At 40.9% G+C, this 21,307-nt stretch overlaps 1 protein-coding gene and 1 non-coding gene across 2 annotated transcripts in view; both read left to right on the top strand.

Moving 5' to 3' along the window:
* CHMP3 (charged multivesicular body protein 3) overlaps nt 1–20,444 on the top strand; it is a 79,378-nt gene extending 58,934 nt beyond the window's left edge. The window contains exons 4-6 of the mRNA XM_036872867.1: nt 16,155–16,276; nt 19,450–19,564; nt 19,915–20,444. Coding sequence (XP_036728762.1) covers nt 16,155–16,276; nt 19,450–19,564; nt 19,915–20,057 — 380 coding nt within the window. The 3' untranslated portion in view covers nt 20,058–20,444. The remainder of the gene's footprint in view (nt 1–16,154; nt 16,277–19,449; nt 19,565–19,914) is intronic.
* LOC118906559 lies at nt 12,600–12,706 on the top strand. Its single transcript, XR_005022539.1, has one exon. It is a non-coding gene; the product is annotated as a U6 spliceosomal RNA (small nuclear RNA).
* Nucleotides 20,445–21,307: the final 863 nt, after the last annotated feature.

The following is a 21,307-nucleotide window of genomic DNA, read 5'->3' on the forward strand; positions in this document are numbered from 1 at the left end:
TTGCCACAGGCAGGATTTTAAATAGTCTAAGTTTGTCTTTGGCTTTCACTCACCTCCTTTTCTGCCTCATCTCTGACTCTCAACCTAATGCTTTCTTACATCTTAGGAACCTGCAGGCCCTGTATTGGGTATTCAGCATACATGTGAACTATCAATTTAATTTTTTTTATTTTTAAATGATATATTTTAAGAAAGTTGCTAGAAGGCTATACAAAAAGCTAATAGTGGTTACATCTGTGGAGCTAGAACAAAGAAGTGAGAGTAGAGAAAGAACACTAACTTTTCATTTAACCTGCCCTTGCATTGTTCTACTATGAACATCTGCTATTTTCATAATATAGTTTTTAATACCTTAAAAAACAAACTAAATTAATCAATTGGATTTATTTGCTAATGAGAATTTATCTTATCCGTCAGGTAGGCTGGGGCAGAAAAGTTGAAACACATTTATATCAAGGGAAGTCCAAGGTGGATCAATGAGTTGACCAGACACAGCTTAACAGAGCCTCAGTTAGGACCCAGGACTTCACTGGGGACCCAAGGCGGGGAGTCCTTTCTAACTTCTCCTTGCTTCAGAGAAAATAAATATTCTATAAAGATACGTCTCATCGTCTTTGAATATTTCTAGATCCTTACACTAAAATGAAGAGGCCTGGGATGAAAGATCATGTGGAGAGGCCCAAACCAGCAAATAACTGTCCAGTCACGTCACTGTTGCTGAGAACCAATACAATTTGACATTTTTGTTATATTTGCCTCAGTTTTTTTAAAATTAATTTTTATTAGAGTATAATTGCTTTACAATGTTGTGTTAGTTTCTTGCTGTACAGCAAAGTGAATCAGTCATACCTATATATATATCCACTGTTTTTTAGATTGCCTTCCCATTTAGGTCACCACACCACAGCATTGAGTAGAGTCCCCTGTGCTATACAGTAGATTCACATTAGTTATCTATTTTATACATAGTATCAAGATTGTATATATGTCAATCCCAATCTCCCAATTCATCCCACCCCCCCTTCCCCCCCGCCTCAGTTTTTATATTGTAAAAGAAAGCAGTATTACTAAAGTTGAAGCTTCTTTAATACACCTTCGCAGTTCCATTCCCTTCTCTTTCAGCCTCCTCAGAGGTAACCACTATCATGAATATTAAAATCTGTATAAATGGTATTATACTATGTGTACCATTCTGCATGTTTTTTCCCATTTATCATTGTCCTGTTGAAATATACCCATAAATATAATGATAAATATATTTTGATAAGATGATAAATATATTTTGATAAATATATTGATATAATGATAAATATAGTTTGATATGATAAATAAATATGTTTTTAACTCCTGGGTGGTATTCCATCCTGTGAATGTATCACATTTTATTTTTCTCTTCCCTGTTGATGGACATTTAGGCTGTTTTCAATTTTTGCTATTACTAACAGTGCTGCTGTGAATGTCTTTTCACTTTTACACATGTGTTTCTTTAGGACAGTTATATACTCAGAAGTAGAACTGCTGGGTTAAAAATAGCTGTGTTTAAATTTTGCTAGAATTGCAAAATTGTTCTCCAAAGAGACAAATTTGTATTCCCACCAGCAGCGGATAAGAGTTCTTTTTTCCATACCTTTCCACCAACCTTTGTCAGACTTTTTAATTTTTGAGAAATGTTATAACATTTCCCTGGGAACTATTGGGCTTGACCAGTCTCTTCTGTTCACCTTTTCTTCCTGTGTACTGATTCCAAAATATCTTTTCAAGGAGTTATAGCTCACAAATATTCATTAATCTACATGAAAAATATCTCTTCTCCTACAGCATGTACTTTCAGTAATGAACATAACTGTAAACATAAACAACATATGTCAAGAGCCTGTTATCCTTTAAATATACATCCATAATAATATATTATGTTGTTTCAAATATATATTATATTGTGGCTTTATCACACCTGAAAAGTAAAATATCTGCTATTTGATACTTGTATGTTAAAATACTCTAGGGCTCTGTTCTAGATCCTCTGCTCTTTTCCATCTTTCCTCTCTCCCTATAGGTGATCTCATCTAACCTCGTGCCTTTAAATGCCATTGATTTCCAAATCTTTATCTTCAGGCCTGACTTTATCAGTGTATAGTTGGCATTTCCACTCATATCTTAACGGATACGTCAAAATTAATACGCCTATCCAAGAATCTTGGCTGGTCTTACTTCATCTGTATCCCCGCCTTCTCCCTATATTTTCCCCTGGAAATCCAAGACATCATATAATTTCATCTGCAGATATTTCGATATGGGTTTCTAAAAAGCAACGGTTCTATTCCTTCTGTTCCTTGGTCCTTCAGTTCTTGGGTATGTTGATGTGTTCATTTCGTTTCCACTATATTTTCTATTTCTTTCTGAAAGGAAAAGATTTTAGTGAGTTGTTAGAAAAGATTTTAGTCAGTTGTTAGATTTCCCAGACTGATCCTTTAATTTTTTTATCTTTCCTGTTTTCACTTTGGAAATAATCATAGTACCTGCCTCATAGGATAGTTGTGAGACTTAATTCAGTGCCTGGCACATGGTAACTGCTGTATATGTAGGTTCTAAATGTTATTGTCATTATCATCATCAATTTCTCTTTGTGTTCTACTTTCTGAGAAATTTGCTCAACTTTATTTTCTGTTTCTTCTCTTGAATTCTTTATTTTAGCTGTCTTAATTTTAATTTTCAGGAAAGAGTTCTCTGATCTTTTTTTAAAAAAATCATCTTGTTCTTATTTCATGAATATAGTTTGTTCTTTATTATTGATAGTCTTTTTTTTTTTTAAATTTTTATTTATTTATATTTATTTTTGGCTGTGTTGGGTCTTTGTTTCTGTGCGAGGGCTTTCTCTAGTTGCGGCAAGCGGGGGCCACTCTTCATCGCGGTGCGCGGGCCTCTCACTGTCGTGGCCTCTCTTGTTGCGGAGCACAAGCTCCAGACGCGCAGGCTCAGTAATTGTGGCTCACGGGCCTAGTTGCTCTGCGGCATGTGGGATCTTCCCAGACCAGGGCTCAAACCCGTGTCCCCTGCATTGGCAGGCAGATTCTCAACCGCTGCGCCACCAGGGAAGCCCGATAGTCTTTTTTTTAATATACATTCTTATTTATATTTCTTTCCGTTATGGTTTATCTTGGGACATTGAATATAGCTCCCTGTGCTCTACAGTAGGACCTTGTTGTCCATCCATTCTCTACGTAGTAGTTTGCATCTAAGAACCCCGAACTCCCAGTGCATTTCTCCCGCATCCCCTTGATAATCTTTTTTTTCCTTTGCTATTTTATTTATTTATTTATTTTTAACATCTTTATTGGAGTATAATTGCTTTACAATGGTGTGTTAGTTTCTGCTTTATAACAAAGTGAATCAGTTATACATATACATATGTCCCCATATCTCTTCCCTCTTGTGTCTCCCTCCCTCCCACCCTCCCTATCCCACCCCTCTAGGTGGTCACAAAGCACCGAGCTGATCTCCCTGTGCTATGCGGCTGCTTCCCACTAGCTATCTGTTTTACATTTGGTAGTGTATATAGGTCCATGCCACTCTCTCACTTTGTCCCAGCTTACCCTTCCCCCTCCCCGTATCCTCAAGTCCATTCTCTAGTAGGTCTGCATCTTTATTCCCATCTTGCCCCTAGGTTCTTCATGACTTTTTTTTTTTTTTAGATTCCATATATATGTGTTAGCATACGGTATTTGTTTTTCTCTTTCTGACTTACTTCACTCAGTATGACAATCTCTAGGTCCATCCATGTTGCTGCAAATTGCATTATTTTGTTCTTTTTTATGGCTGAGTAATATTCCACTGTATATATGTACCACATCTTCTTTGTCCATTCCTCTGTCGATGGACATTTAGGTTGCTTCTATGTCTTCGCTATTGTACATAGTGCTGTAATGAACAATGGGATACATGTTTCTTTTCTTTTTTTTTACAATTTGTTTTTGGTTCTTTTTTTTTTAATATCTTTATTGGAGTATAATTGCTTTACAATGTTGTGTTAGTTTCTGTTGTACACCAAAGTGAATCAGCTATATGTGTACATATATCCCCATATCCGCTCCCTCTTGAGCCTCCCTCCCATCCTTCCTATCCCACCCCTCTAGGGCATCACAAAGCACCGAGCTGATCTCCCTGCACTATGCAGCAGCTTCCCGTCCATTTTACATTTGGTAGTGTATATATGTCAGTGTTGCTCTCTCACTTCGTCCCAGCTTACCCTTCCCCCACTGTGTCCTCAAGTCCATTCTCTACATCTGCATCTTTATTCTTGCCCTGCCACTAGGCTCCAGTACCGTTTTTTTAGATTCCATATACGTGCATTAGCATACAGTATTTATTTTTCCCTTTCTGACTTACTTCACTTTGTATGACAGACTCTAGGTCCATCTACCTCATTACAAATAACAATTTCGTTCCTTTTTATGGCTGAGTAATATTCCATTGTATATATGTGCCACATCTTCTTTATCCATGCATCTGTTGATGGACATGTAGGTTGTTCCCATGTCTTGGCTATTGTGAAAGTGCTGCTAGGAACATACGGGTGCATGTATCTTTTCAAATTATGCTTTTCTCCAGACATATGCCCAGGAGTGGGATTGCTGGATCATATGTTAGCTCTGTTTTTAGTTTTCTTACGGAACCTCCATACTGTTCTCCATAGTGGCTGTACCAATTTACATTCCCACCAATGGTGTAGGAGGGTTCCCCTTTCTCCACACCCTCTCCAGCATTTATTGTTTGTAGATTTTTTTGATGATGGCCATTCTGACTGGTGTGAGGTGATACCTCATTGTAGTTTTGATTTGCATTTCTCTAATAATTAGTGATGTTGAGCATCTTTTCATGTGCTTTTTGGCCGTCTGTCTCCTTTGGAGAAATGTCTATTTAGATCTTCCACCCATTTTTTGTTTGGGCTGTTTGTTTTAGAACTTGTATTTTTATGTGTATTTTTTTTTCATTTGTATCTCTAGCAGGCATGGAAACATAATGTTGTTTGTTTTTATATACTCTTCTGAGGTTTTTTTAAATTAAGTTTTTAGAGAGTTATAGATTCACATATATGCAGTTGTAAGAAACAATAGAAAGATTCTGTGTATACCCTTTACCCATTTTCCCCAGTGGTAACATCTTGCAGAGTTAAAGTAGGTATCACAACCAGGCAGTCAGCACTGATATAGTCAAGCTTTAGAATGCTTCCAGTTTCCATCACTACAGGGATCTCTCATGCTGCGCTTCTGTAACCAAACCCACTTCCCTCCCATCCCCACCCCCTCCTTATATCTGGCAATCACTAATCTGTTCTTCATTTTATAATTTTAAGAATGTTATATAGGAATCAGACTGGATGTAACCTCTTGGGATTGGCTTTTTTTCCTCTTTTTCTTCTTTTTTTTTAATTGAAGTATAATCGGCATATAATATTACACTAGTTTCAGATGTACAGCATAGTGATTTGACATTTATATACTTTACAACTTGATCACCTCGATAAATCTAGTAACTGTCTGTCACCCTACAAAGTTGTTGCAATATTTTTGACTATAATTCCCTGTGCTGTACATTATATCCCCATGACTTATTTATTTTATAACTGGAAGTTTGTACCTCTTAATCACCTTCACCTATTTTGCCCAACACCCCCTTAGATTGACTTTTTTTCACTCAGTGTAATTCTCTGGCAGTTAACCCAGGTTTTTGCATGTATCAGTAGTTCATTCCTTTTTTTTTCTTGCTGAGTAGTATTCCATGGTACGGATGTACCACAGTTTGATTAACCATTCACCTGAAGGATATTTGGGTTGTTTCCAGTTATCAGCTACTATGAATAAAGCTGCTATAAATGTGTGTAGATTTTTGCTTGAACATAAGTCTTCACTTCTCTGGGATAAATGGCCAGTAGAACAATTGCTGGGTTTTGTGGCTGCATATCAGAAACTGTCAAGCTGTTGTCCAGAGTGGTGGTACCATTTAAAATTCCCACCTGCCAGTGTATGAGTGATGCAGTTTTTCTGCATCCGCAAAATTGGGTGGGCTGAGGTGGGCTGGAGCCGGACGAGGAGAGAGGTGAGCCTGCTGCTCCCAGGACTTGGGCCCCGGGCTGGTCTCCCATCTCCCAAGGAGCGGTGGGAACTGCCAGACTGTTTTCTACAGCAGCTGCACCATTTTGTATTCCCATCACCTGTGCACCAGGTTCCAGTTTCCGCAGATTGGAGCCATGTGGCAGACAGGGTCTTGGTGCTCCGGTGGGTGTCAGGCCTGAGCCTCTGAGGTGAGAGAGCCGAGTTCAGGACATTGGACCACCAGAGACCTCCTGAAACCATGTAATAGCAATCAGCGAGAGCTCTCCCAGAGATCTCCGACTCAACACCAAGACCCAGCTCCACTCAACGACCAGCAGCTCCAGTGCTGGACACCCCATGCCAAACAACTAGCAAGACAGGAACACAACTCCACCCATTAGCAGAGACGCTGCCTAAAATCATAACTTCACAGACACCCCAAAACACACCACCGGACTCAGTCCTGCCCACCAGAAAGGCAAGATCCAGCCTCATCCACCAGAATACAGGCACCAGTTCCCTCCACCAGGAAGCCTACAGAACCCACTGAGCCAACCTTAGCCACTGGGGCAGACACCAAAAACAGCGGGAACTGCAAACCTGCAGCCTGCGAAAAGGAGACCCCAAACACAATAAGTTAAGCAAAATGATAAGACAGAGAAATAGGCAGCAGATGAAGGAGCAAAGTAAAAACCACCAGACCAAACAAATGAAGAGGAAATAGGCATTCTACCTGAAAAAGAATTCAGAGTAACGATAGTGAACAGGATCCAAAATCTTGGAAATAGAATGGAGAAAATACAAGAAATGTTTAACAAGGACCTAGAAGAACTAAAGAGCAAACAAACGAACAACACAATAAATGAAATTAAAAATTCTCTAGAAGGAATCAATAGAAGAATAACTGAGGCAGAAGAACGGATAAGTGACCTGGAAGATGAAATAGTGGAAATAACTACCACAGAGCAGAATAAAGAAAAAAGAATGAGAAGAATTGAGGACAGTCTCAGAGACCTCTGGGACAACATTAACTGCATCAACATTTGAATTATAGGGGTCCCAGAAGAAGAAGAGAAAAAGAAAGGGACTGAGAAAATATTTGAAGAGATAATAGTCAAACAGTTCCCTAACATGTAACAGGAAATAGTCAATCAAGTCCAGGAAGTGCAGAGAGTCCCATACAGGATAAATCCAAGGAGAAACACACCAAGACACATATTAATCAAACTATCAAAAACTAAATACAAAGAAAAAATATTAAAAGCAGTAAGGGAAAAGCAACAAATAACATACAAGGGACTCCCCATAAGGTTAACAGCTGATCTTTCAGCAGAAACTCTGCAAGCCAGAAGGGAGTGGCAGGACATATTTAAAGTGATGAACGGGAAAAACCTACACCCGAGATTACTCTACCCAGCAAGGATCTCATTCATATTCGACAGAGAAATTAAAACCTTTACAGACAAGCAAAAGCTAAGAGAATTCAGCACCACCAAACCAGCTTTACAGCAAATGCTAAAGGAACTTCTCTAGGCAGGAAACACAAGAGAAGGAAAAGACCTACAAAAAAAACCCCAAAACAATTCAGAAAATGGTAATAGGAACATACATAACGATAATTGCCTTAAATGTAAATGGATTAAATGCTCTAACCAAAAGACAGACTGGCTGAATGGATACAAAAACAAGACCTGTATATATGCTGTCTACAAAGACTCACTTCAGACCTAGGGACACATACAGACTGAAAGTGAGGGGATGGAAGAAGGTATTTCATGCAAATGGAAATCAGAAGAAAGCTGGAGTAGCAATTCTCATATCAGACAAAATAGACTTTAAAATAAAGACTATTACAAGAAAAAAAGAAAGACACTACATAATGATCAAGGGATCAATCCAAGAAGGAGATATAACAACTGTGAATATTTATGCACCCAGCATAGGAGCACCTCAATACATAAGGCAAATGCTAACAGCCATAAAAGGGGAAATCGACAGTAACACAGTAATAGTAGAGGATTTTAACACCCCACTTTCACCAATGCACAGATCATCCAAAATGAAAATAAATAAGGAAACACAAGCTTTTAAATGACACATGAAACAAGATGGACTTAATTGATATTTATAGGACATTCTATCCAAAAACAACAGAATACACTTTCTTCTCAAGTGCTCATGGGACATTCTCCAGGATAAATCATATCTTGGGTCACAAATCAAGCCTTGGTAAATTTAAGAAAATTGAAATCGTATCAAGTATATTTTCCGACCACAGCGCTCTTGAGACTAGATATCAATTAGACGAAAAAAACTGTGAAAAATACAAACACATGGAGGCTAAACAGTACGCTACTAAATAACCAAGAGATCACTGAAGAAGTGAAAAAATACCTAGAAACAAATGACAATGAAAACAGTGTGACCCAAAACCTATGGGATGTAGTAAAAGCAGTTCTAGGAGGGAAGTTTATAGCAGTACAATCCTACCTCAAGAAACAAGAAAAATCTCAAATAAACAACCTAACCTTAAACCTACAGCAATTAGAGAAAGAAGAACGAAAAAACCCCCAAAGTTAGCAGAAGGAAAGAAATCATAAAGATCAGATCAGAACTATATGAAAAAGGAATGAAGGAAATGATAGCAAAGATCAATAAAACTAAAACCTGGTTCTTTGAGAGATAAACAAAATTGATAAACCATTAGCTAGACTCATCAAGAAAAAGAGGGAGAAGTCTCAAATCAATAAAATTAGAAATGAAAAAGAAGTAACAACTGACACTGCAGAAATACAAAGGATCATGAGAGATTACTACAAGCAACTGTATGCCAATAAAATGGACAACGTGGAAGAAGTGGACAAATTCTTAGAAAAGCACAACCTTCTGAGACTGAACCAGGAAGAAATGGAAAATATAAACAGACCAATCACAAGCACTGAAATTGAAACTGTGATTAAAAATCTTCCAACAAACAAAAGCCCAGGATCGGATGGCTTCACTGGCGATTTCTATTAAACATTTAGAGAAGAGCTAACACCTATCCTTCTCAAACTCTTCCAAAATATAGCAGAGGGAGGAACACTCCCAAACTCATTCTACGAGGCCACCATCACGCTGATACCAAAACCAGACAAAGATGTCACAAAAAAAGAAAACTACAGACCAGTATCTCTGAAGAACATAGATGCAAAAATCCTCAACAAAATACTAGCAAACAGAATCCAAGAGCATATTAAAAGGATCATACACCGTGATCAAGTGGGTTTTATCCCAGGAATGCACAGATTCTTCAATATACGCAAATCAATCCATGTGATACACCATATTAACAAATTGAAGGATAAAAACCATATGACAATCTCAATAGATGCAAAAAAAGCTTTCAACAAAATTCAACACCCATTTATGATAAAAACCCTCCAGAAAGTAAGCATAAAGGGAACTTACCTCAACATAATAAAGGCCATATATGACAAACCCTCAGCCAACATTGTTCTCAATGGTGAAAAACTGAAACCATTCCCGCTAAGATCAGGAACAAGACAAGGTTGCCCACTCTCACCACTAGTATCCAACATAGTTTTGGAAGTTTTAGCCATAGCAGTCAGAGAAGAAAAAGAAATAAATGGAATCCAAATTGGAAAAGAAGAAGTAAAGCTGTCACTGTTTGCAGATGACATGCTACTATACATAGAGTATTCTAAAGATGCTACCAGAAAACTGCTAGAGCTAATCAATGAATTTGGTAAAGTAGCAGGATACAGAATTAATGCACAGATATCTCTTTCATTCCTATACACTAAAGATGAAAAATCTGAAAGAGAAATTAAGGAAACACTCCCATTTACCACTGCAACAAAAATAATAAAATACTTAGGAATAAACCTACCTAAGGAGACACAAGACCTGTACTCAGAAAACTATAAGACACTGATGAAAGAAATCAAAGATGACACAAACAGATGGAGAGATATACTATGTTCTTGGATTGGAAAAACCAACATTGGGAAAATGACTATACTACCCAAAGCAATCTACAGATTCAGTGCAATCCCTATCAAACTACCAATGGTATTTTTCACAGAACTAGAACAAAAAATTGCACAATTTGTATGGAAACACAAAAGACCCCGAATAGCCAAAGCAATCTTGAGAAAGAAAAACGGAGCTGGAGGAATCAGGCTTGCTGACTTCAGACTGTACTACAAAGCTACAGTAATCAAGACAGTATGGTACTGGCAACAAAAACAGAAATGTAGATCAATGGAACAGGATAGAAAGCCCAGAGATAAACCCACGCACTTATGGTCACCTTATATTTGATAAAGGAGGCAAGAATATACAGTGGAGAAAAGACAGCCTCTTCATTAAGTGGTGCTGGGAAAACTGGACAGCTACATGTAAAAGAATGGAATTAGAACACTCCCGAACACCATATGCAAAAATAAACTCAAAATGGATTAAAGACCTAAGTGTAAGGCCAGGCACTATAAAACTCTTAGAGGAAAACATGGGCAGAACACTCTATGACATAAATCACAGCAAGATCCTTTTTGACCCACCTCCTAGCGAAATGGAAATAAAAACAAAAATAAACAAATGGGACCTAATGAAACTTAGAAGCTTTTGCACAGCAAAGGAAACCATAAACAAGACGAAAAGACAACCTTCAGAATGGGAGAAAATATTTGCAAATGAAGCAACTGACAAAGGATTAATCTCCAAAATATACAAGCAGCTCAATATCAAAAAAACAAACAGTACAATCCAGAAATGGGCAAAAGACCTAAATAGACATTTCTCCAAAGAAGACATACAGATTGCCAACAAACACATGAAAGGATGCTCAACATCATTAATCATTAGAGAAATGCAAATCAAAACTACAATGAGGTATCACCTCACACTGGTCAGAATGCCCATCATCAAAAAATCTACAAACAGTAAATGCTGTAGAGGGTGTGGAGAAAAGGAAACCCTCTTGCACTGTTGGTGGCAATGTAAATTGATACAACCACTATGGAGAACAGTATGGAGATTCCTTAAAAAACTAAAAATAGAACTACCATACGACCCAGCAATCCCACTACTGGGCATATACCCAGAGAAAACCGTAATTCAAAAAGGGTCATGTACCACAATGTTCATTACAGCACTATTTACAATAGCCAGGGCATGGAAGCAACCTAAGTGTCCATCAACAGATGAATGGATAAAGAAGATATAGCACATATATGCAATGGAGTACTACTCAGCCATACAAAGAAACGAAATTGAGTTATTTGTAGTAAGGTGGATGGACCTAGAGTCTGTCATACAGAGTGAAATAAGTCAGTAAGAGAAAAACAAATACCACGTGCTAATACATATATATGGAATCTAAAAATAAAAAGTGGCTCTGAAGAACCTAGGGGCAGGACAGGAATAAAGACGCAGACGTAGAGAATGGACTTGAGGACACGGGGAGGGGGAAGGGTAAGCTGGGACGAAGTGGAGAGTGGCATGGACACGTATACACTACCAAATGTAAAATAGCTAGTGGGAAGCAGCCGCATAGCACAGGGAGATCAGCTTGGTGCTTTGTGACCACCTAGAGGGGTGGGCTAGGGAGGGTGGGAGGCAGATGCAAGAAGGAGGGGATAGGGGGATACATGTATACATATAGCTGAACCACTTTGTTATACAGCAGAAACTAACACACCATTGTAAAGCAATTATACTCCAATAAAGATGTTTAAAAAAAAAAAAAGAAAGTCAAGGACACCATGCCTAACAGACTAAATCTCTGGCAATAAAAATTTGAAAACAAAACAAAAAAATTGGGTGGTGTCACTATTTTCTTTTAGCCATTCTGATGGGTGTGTAGAGCTCTCTGATTGTTGTTTTAATTTGTATTTCCCTAATGGTTGATGATTAGGAACATTTTTTCATATGCTTATTTGCTATCGTGTCTCTTTTGGTGAAATGACACTTGCCTACTTTTGTGTATGTTTGAAATTCTTCACAATGAAATGCTAAAAGATTAATCTCTTTAAATCCGTTTATGTTGTTTTTGGTTTTAGTTTCTTTTACTACATCTACTGATGTTTTTGTCACAAGTATGCAGTCATACTGTGTCTGTAATTGAAAACTTGAGAGCTAGGGTGAAATCTCTCACCCTCCTTTTGCCATCTGAAATTGGTTACTGTTTTACTTATTTCTATAAAAAAATGTTCTGGAATTTTTGTGGTCAGTACAAAAAAGGAAAAGCCAATTTCTGACCTAATACTAAATATGTCATTTTATGTAGGAGCACTTGAGTCTTTATAAAACCACCTCAGTGCTGTTTACTATTAAGACACTAATATGTTTAATTTTTTTTATCCAGTTTGAATATTATAGTTCTCTGTTGTTTTCAACCATTCATTGGTTTATTCAACAAATATTTGAGTGTCAGCTGTGTGAGGGCACAATGCTAGGCACTGGGAATAAAATCGTGAGTCCACCTCCAAATAAAAAAGAAACCTAGTGCTGTCTTGGGCAGCACATGTACCAAAATGGGAACCTTACTGAGAAGGTCAACATGGCCTCTGCACACGGATGACGTGCAAATTCATGAAGGGTACCGTATTTGAAGAACAAACAAAAAAGAAATCCACCCACCAAGTCCCCACTCTCTAGAGATGTCAGGGGGCCCCGGCACTGTGCAGAGGGAGGCCCTGAAGGTGGAGGGAGCCTCGGACACTGGAGGGCCTGCAGGAGGCCCGGGCGGGGCTGCTGGGGAGGAGCTCAGCACAAAGAGCCGTAACCATGAAGCGCTACTCATTGTGTTTCACAACCCCCTCTGTGCGACTTTGGTCTTTCTAAGTTTAAATGTCAGCTAGTTTTTATAATGCTAACTTATTAATGTTTTCTGTAGAATTTTAACCTTTTTATTTTGGAGATTCTTATTTTATTGTGAAATATATACAGCTAAAATTTTTCTGTGATCTGCCGATTCATCCCTCCCACCCTTAACCCCTGGCAACCTTTTTACTGTCTCCATAATTTTCCCTTTTCCAGAATGTCATGTCGTTGGAATCATGCAGTATGTTGCCTTTTAGATTGACTTCTTTCACTTAGTAATATGCATGTAAGATTTCTGCAGGTCTTTTCATGGCTTGATAGCTCATTTCTTCTTAGTGCTGAATAATATTCATTGTGTGGATGTACCACACTTCATTTATCCATTATTATTGTTCACTTACAGCAACATCTTGGTTGCTTCCGAGTTTTGGCAATTACGAATAAAGCTGCCATAAACGTCCGTGTGCAAGTTTTTGTGTGGACATAAGTTTTTAACTCCTTTGAATAAATACCGAGGAGGGCTATTGCTGGATCATACGGTAAGAGTATGTAGCCAGGACATGGAAGCAACCTAAGTGTCCATCGACAGATGAATGGATGAAGAAGATGTGGCACATATATACAATGGAATATTACTCAGCCATAAAAAGAAATGAAATTGAGTTATTTGTAGTGAGGTGGATGGACCTAGAGACTGTCATACAGAGTGAAGTCAGAAAGAGAAAAACAAATACCGTATGCTAACACATGTTTATGGAATCTAAAAAAAAAAAAAGTTCTGAAGAACCTAGGGACAGGACAGGAATAAAGACGCAGACATAGAGAATGGACTTGAGGACACGGGGAGGGGGAAGGGTAAGCTGGGACGAAGTGAGGGAGTGTCATGGACATATATACACCACCAAATGTAAAATAGATACCTAGTGGGAAGCAGCCGCATAGCACAGGGAGATCAGCTTGGTGCTTTGTGTCCACCTAGAGGGGTGGGATAGGGAGGGTGGGAGGGAGATGCAAGAGGGAGGAGATATGGGGATATATGTATACGTATAGCTGATTCACTTTGTTATACAGCAGAAACTAACACACCATTGTAAAGCAATTATACTCCAATAAAGATGTTAAAAAAAAAGTAAGTTTTGTAAGGAACTGACAAACTGTCTTCCAAAGTGGCTGTACCATTTTTCATTCCCATCAGCAATGATTGAGCGTTCCTGTTGCTCCACATCCTCACCAGCATTTGGTGTTGTCAGTGTTTTGGATTTTGACCATTCTAATAGGTGTATACTAGTATCTTATTGTTTTAATTTTCATTTCCCTAATGAGATAGGATGTTGAACATCTTTTTATGTGCTTTTTTGCCATCTGTATATCTTCTTTGGTGAATTGTCTGTTTAGGTCTTCTGTCTGTTTAGGTCTTCTGCCTGTTTTTGATTGAGTTGTTCGTTTTCTTATTGATGAGCTTTAAGAGTTCTTTGTATACGTTAGATAACAGTCCTTTATCAGAAATGTCTAATGAAAATATTTTCTTCCAGCTTTTGGCTTGTCTTCTCATTCTCTTGTGGGGGTCACTATTTTTATTTATAAAATAATTTTTTCTGCCACGTGTGCTTTTTTTCCTTGTGGAACATAGAAAATACATTTTGGTCCAGTATTTTATTTTTCTCATGTATCAATATGTATCTTCTTGGTTTTGAGTTTCCAGGGTACATGTACATTTATTGTGTCCTTTTAAAAATCCACCTCCCCAATCCTTTTTGACTGGTTATCAAATTTAATATTGTTGGAATTAGTTAATATTTCTAAGTTCATTTTTGCTTCATCTTTTCCCCACTATATTGACTCTTCCTTTTCTTGTTTCTTTTAACAATCAGAAGTTTATACCGTTTTCAAAATACAAATGTTTCAGTATTTAACTTAACACTCGTCATGCCATTTTTTTTGTCTTTTTATTTTTACTAATTCAAAAAAGTTTATTGAACACATGTCATATTCAGCCACTCTCTCTGGGATACAGACTCAGGATGCAAATTAGGATAAAATATATACCTGTGTAGACATCAAACTTGTATCATTCAAGCAGAAATATATGGAATTTGCTTTATTTTTACCCTTCTTCTCTTCCTCCAATCACTTACCTTTTTACAATGATCAATAGTAACTTTAACATTGTAGAATTTCTATCTTTCTTATATCATTATAATGGCATATATAATTTATTGCTTATTTCAGCCATACAGATTCTTAACACTTCTTCTCTATAATTAGACTAATCTTAATAAATAGATAAATATTTTACTTTCCCTTTTCAATGTCAAGGGAAATGAAGTATTCTCTGCAACTAGCAAACTTCCTTACTCCTTTAGAAAAATCACGAAATGCTATGTATGTCAGACAGGCATTTCTCTGGTTCCTCTTTTTCCTTGCCCCTTGTTTTCCTTAGCTGTGACAGCTTCCTGGAGTCTGGATTCATACAGAGGTGGATTGGTGGTGATTCCTGGGGTAGCTGGGGGGCCCTGTGCACCGGTTTTGGTGAACAGCTGGACATGAGGCATTTCTCAGAACTTTTAAGTCTCATGAAATTTCAAAACTGATTTGAAGGGTTGCCAGCTCTTTATTTTGACATGCTACAGACTTTAGGGGGGAGAAATGATCATTTGTTACTACCACGATTTCTTATACAGAACATATAGTATGTGTATGATCTCAGACAACAGAACATTTTTTGTAACAAGGAACTGTAGCCGTCTTACACTGACACATACTGACTCTCATTTTCCTGTGGACCAGCAACAGGCCCCTCCCGGGCAGCCCCCCTACGTAGGCTGGTGTGTGGGAAGCACTGCTTGGGTTGCTTAAAGCCTCTTTTCCAGTGTGGCCCCAGCAAGGCCTACCTAGAGCCATTCCTCCTGTGTGTGACTTGTCCTGGGGGTGACATCATTCCTAGCTGGCTTCCTTCCCTAAAGGTCAGATGCAGGCTTTCAGGCCATTCTCCAGATCAGCTGGTTGGTGTGGGTGCTCGGAGAATTTGTACCTATTGTAGCCAAAGTAGCACACAATTTAGGAAAGTCAGTCTTGGTCCCAGGACAGTAATGTAGTCTACAGGTACATAAATAGCTTTGGAAGTCCACCCACTATTGCTGACTTTTATTAGAATAGCTTGTGATTTGACTGTCTTTCTTTATTCCATCCTGCGTCACATTCTGTTGAGCAATCCTGACTGTTATCTTTCCCTTTCAGCGGTTTTGCGAGTGGCTGGTTCCCTGCAGAAGAGCACAGAAGTGATGAAGGCCATGCAGAGTCTTGTGAAGATCCCAGAAATCCAGGCCACCATGCGGGACCTGTCCAAGGAGATGATGAAGGTGCCCTGGGGTCACCCTATGTCCTGTTCCAAAGCACTAAGAGTCAGCAAGCGGCAGGGGCTAGGGTTGGGGCTGGGCAGGAGTAGACAGGCCACTGTTGCCAGACAGAAATGATTTTGAGGACAGAGGAGCAGCTGTTAACACTGGTTGAAACCGTCTGAGCTGAGCGTGGCAGAGGCTGGGTCAGATTGCCAGGGTGTTCCTTAGAAGAAGCGATAGGATACCCAGAGCTCTAGGGGAGGTGGGAGACCCAGGAAGCAACTGCGTGGGATTCGGGGACCTAGGATTTAAGGGTTCTGACATGAACAAGGAAACAGAAAAAAACCCAGGTTCCTCCGTTTGTCTCAGGGGAGTGTTAGCAAAGCTGGCAAGGGAGATGTTTCAAGACCAGGGATGGGCAAACTTTTTTTGTAAAGGGCTGGATAGTAAATGTATTTTCTACTTTGTGGGCCATACGTCTCTGTTGTAACTACTCAGCTCTACTTGTAGCATGAAAGCAGCCGTAGATCATGTGTAAACAAATGGTCATGACTGTGTTCTTATAAAACTTTATTTATGAAAGTAGGCAGTGGATTGGGTTTGGCCTGCAGGCTGTCGTTGGCCGACCCCTTAGACTAGAAAAGGAAACTGAGAACCAAATAGAAAGCAGTAAACACCTACTGCCCCGGGATCAGGGCCTGGCAGGGACCTGTCCTGGTGGCCTTCAGATGGGGGACAGGGCCCAGGAGGGCGTAGTTACTGAGCCCCCGCCTGCCAGTGGTGCAGCACGCACGCTGTCCTAGAAAGTCCTCCCAGCCACCTTGGGAGGTAGGTATTTCTTTCCCCATTTTTTACAGGAGTAGGAAACTGAGTCTTCAAGTTGCCAGGTAACTTATCTGAGTGGCCTTGGTAGGAGGTGACAGATCTGGGGTTGGAGCACAGATGCCTGAGCTGCCTCAGAGGACATGGTGATAAGAGGTGCCTCATCAGGTGCTGTTTCACACTTTGAACCTGTGGCCTGAGCCCAGACGGTACACCTCAAACTCTTGTTTGCAGCTTGTGCATAGAAGCTGCCTCCCTTCCTCCTCGGGAATTTCATGTATGAACTTGAGTTATAAACAGGGCTCTAGGGCATGGGAGAGAGGAACTGGAGAAGAAAATTGATAGAAAAGAAAGGCAACATAAAAAGCCCAGCGCCCAGGTCTTTGGCGTGAGAAATCCTTGGGCAGTCATGAGGAGGGCACCAGGTCAGCGGGGTCTGTCCTTTACAAGTGGTGCGTGGATGTCTCATCCCCCAAGTTGTGATGCCTGTCCCACGTGGGACTGGGTGACAAGGTAATTCTGAACTGACTTCACGCCTGCTCTCTCTGACTTATGTAGCCACCAGGATCTGAGGGGCGGAGTCTTTTTTTAGAATCTGGGATCTTTTCCACAAAAGTTTCTGAATACTGAGCATAGTATAGATTTGGAGGAGGGCCTGCATGTAGTAGACGGTAAATATTTCCTGAATTCATCCAAGGGTGCATCTCCAGGTGCACACTGAAGCCTCTGGCGGGGTCCCAGCGTGTCGAGGGCGATGACATGATCTCAGTCGTTCCATTTGTCCCCAGACCCTGGCCTGGCGTGTGGCACAGAGCATACATTTGACAAATGTTTGCTGGTTGGATGAATGTAGAAGTGAGTGGCCACTTGTCCCTCCAGGATGCGGAGGGCTGTTAGTCAGGCTGCCCTAGGCTCTTTTAACTGGGATGGTGAGTATGTATTGAGCCTCTTTTACACTAGCCTCCAGCACTACGATCCATTCACCCAGGCCACAGGGCTCCACTTGTATCCTTGAATGTGAATTTGTTCCTTTTGGTTGGGAGCAAAAGGTCTGAGAATGGGCAGAATATGGAACTAGCTAGATTCGTGCCATTAAGAGTCACCTGAGTGCTCTGACAGCAGGACAGGCAGGAGAGAGGGCTTGCTCTAAATCTGATACCATCAGCACGGTCGGTGAGAGTCGTGCCCTGGCTGAGTGCAGGGGAGCCAGGGCTGGAGCTGCCACATGTGACCTTGCGCTCGCATGACATTGCTCAGCCAGGAAGGCTGCAGGGTCTGCTCGTGTTGGCTGGTGTTAGAGAGCAGTTTTCTCGTGCCCGCAGTGGCGCTGTGCTCTTGAGAGCGAAGGAGGCTGACTGGCCAGCTTCAGGCTACCAGGCACGGGGCTTCCAGGAGGGACTGTGGAAGGCACTGCCTTCTTGGGCCCCGAAATGCTGTCTTATCAGTTCTCTCAGGCTTTGGTGAATTGACTGATCCTTGCCAGGACCCTGCAGACCCTGGGCCAGCAGCTGTAACTTGGATGTGCTGAAGTACAGGCCTTTTCGGGGTTCCGTGGGGCCCCACCCCGCTCTTGGTATTTGTTATCATAGTGTCTGCTGTGACTCCAGCCAGTTTTCATATTGTGTTTCAACTCCTGCATGCATAGATTTGCGATGTCAGGGCAAATGCTTCCCGAGACAGCACCCTCTCATCTCAGCACGTTGTTCCCCACGTGCTGCGTTATCGTCTGAGTTACTTTGTGAAGCTCTGCTGATAGAGGCCCCCTCCTCCAACCTGGGTACTAAATTTGGAGAGCAATTTCCCTTTGGCTTTTTGCTTCCTCCAGAGAGGGCAGACAGCATGCAGTGTTGCCTGCAGCCAGCTGTCTGTGGCTTAGCCCTTGAAAGTGTGGACAGGACTTGGAGACACCAGAGCTTGGTTGATGCTGGGCCCATAAGGGCGCCTGCTGGGAGTGGATTTAACAGTTGCGGGGGCTTCCCTGGTGGCGCAGTGGTTAAGAATCCGCCTGCCAATGCAGGGGACATGAGTTCGAGCCCTGGTCCGGGAAGATCCCACATGCCACGGAGCAACTAAGCCCATGCACCACAACTTCTGAGCCTGCGCTCTAGAGCCCACGAGCCACAACTACTGAGCCCGTGTGCCACAACTACTGAGCCTGCATGCCTAGAGCCCGTGCTCTGCAACAAGAGAAGCCACCGCCATGAGAAGCCCACGCACCGCAACAAAGAGTAGCCCCCACTCGCTGCAACTAGAGAAAGCCCACGTGCAGCAATGAAGACCCAACGCAGCCAAAAATAAATAAACAAAAAATAAATAAATTTATAAAAAAAAAAAACAGTTGCAGGAAGTGACATGGTTTATTCTGTGTTTAGGCTGGGATCATAGAAGAGATGTTAGAGGACACTTTTGAAAGCATGGATGATCAAGAAGAAATGGAAGAAGCAGCAGAAATGGAAATTGACAAAATTCTGTTTGAAATCACCACAGGTATGACCCAAGATCCTTCCTCTTTCCCCTCTCCTTTTATGGCCATTCTTCTTGCATTCGCAAGATTAACTAGTAGCTTTTTCTTTAGATTATAACTCCCTTCTACATTTCTTATTTTAGATTAGAACCAAAATTCTAACAATCAAAATCCTTAGTGATTATGACTTTGACATCATTAGAAGTTGGTGTTTGCACACATTTGTCATAGTGAGCAAAACCCCACCAAAACAGCTGTTTTATTGCCCCTCTTCTGTTTCTTGTCAAACTGAACCAGGTATGAAGGACAGAGAAAATGAGGGACCACTTGCTTAAGCTGATGTTTTGTTGACCTGCATGCTGTTTCTTTACAGGGGCCTTGGGCAAAGCACCTAGTAAGGTGACCGACGCCCTCCCAGAGCCTGAACTTCCAGGAGCGATGGCTGCATCAGAAGATGAGGAGGAGGAAGAGGCCCTGGAGGCCATGCAGTCCCGTCTGGCCACACTCCGCAGCTAGGGCTGCCCAGCCAGGCCCGCAGGCTCTCCTCCAGCCCTGCCACCGGGCACGCACTCCTTGAAGCCTCCGCCGTTTTCTGTATCTCTTGCACTACACCTCTGGGTGAGGCACTGCGTTCTGGAGAACGTTCTCTGCTAATCTCTCTTCACTCTCTGCAGAGGTTTGGGGATCTCAATGGAATTGTTTTAAGAGGTGGTGTAATAAATGCATCATTTCAGGAGAATAAACAGAAGTATCTTTTGGGGGATGAGGGCAAAGAAGTCTGTCTTCTCATGAAGCACTTCTGAGAATAGAGTCAATTGCCTGAATGTTGAGGACTCTATATTTTTTTTTGTCTGTAAAACACTATATAAATGGATTTTAATAAATTTCTGCTTTAACACTTGGTCTCATTGTAGATTGTTGGGTGCAGTGAACTTTCAAGGTGTTTGCTGTCCCAAATTATTTTATATGTTGGCCTTGGAAAGAGGAGGTGCTATAGCAGGGCACATGGGATTCGGAAGCTCAGCTGAAAGGGCTTCTACCCTGTGGCCCCTGCTCCCCAGCCTTCACAGATGTGCTGTGTGAGCTACTCTTCTGCTTTTTGTCATCTGTGTAAGCAAAAGGATGCTTGGGAATTGTGACCCCTTGTCTTGTTGGCTGGGTAACTATATTACGTGTGTCCTGAGGGGTGTGTGTGTGTGTCTGTAGCTTTCCTCCCTTTCCTTCCCATTGCAAGTTGCAGACAGCTGTGAGATTAGGACTCTTTCACCCTCTGATTGCCTTTCCGTGCGTTAAGCTGGTTGTCTTGGACGCATGGGATATGGGCGTACATATCAGTGCTTTCTCAAAGCCAGGAGCCGACCGGTGATAGAGGCATGGTGTGGTCATGCATTATAAACAACTCACACATTTCTAAGCTGTATTTTGAAATAATTCAGCAGTAGCAATTTATATTTGTGTGGGCTTGACAGTTTACAAAGCTGTTTAACATATGTAATCATTCAGTCTTCACAAGTTAGGAAAACAGCTCAGCTTGCTGAAGTGACGTATGCTAAATCACAGTCACGAAGTGGCAGAACTGGGGCTCAACCCAGGTCTCTCTGGTCCAAGTCTTGTGTGCCCTAAACAGGTAGGAAAAAAAACCCAACCACTGTCTCCCAGGTTGGCTTTGTAGATTGTATGGAGAAATCCAAGTGTATCAGATGTGCCGCAGCGAGGGCCTTTGAGTCTCATCCTGCAAAATGGGAATCTTCAATCCAGGGGGCCGT

The sequence above is a fragment of the Balaenoptera musculus genome, chromosome 13 (genome assembly GCF_009873245.2).
Source record: "Balaenoptera musculus isolate JJ_BM4_2016_0621 chromosome 13, mBalMus1.pri.v3, whole genome shotgun sequence".
NCBI lineage: Eukaryota > Metazoa > Chordata > Mammalia > Artiodactyla > Balaenopteridae > Balaenoptera > Balaenoptera musculus.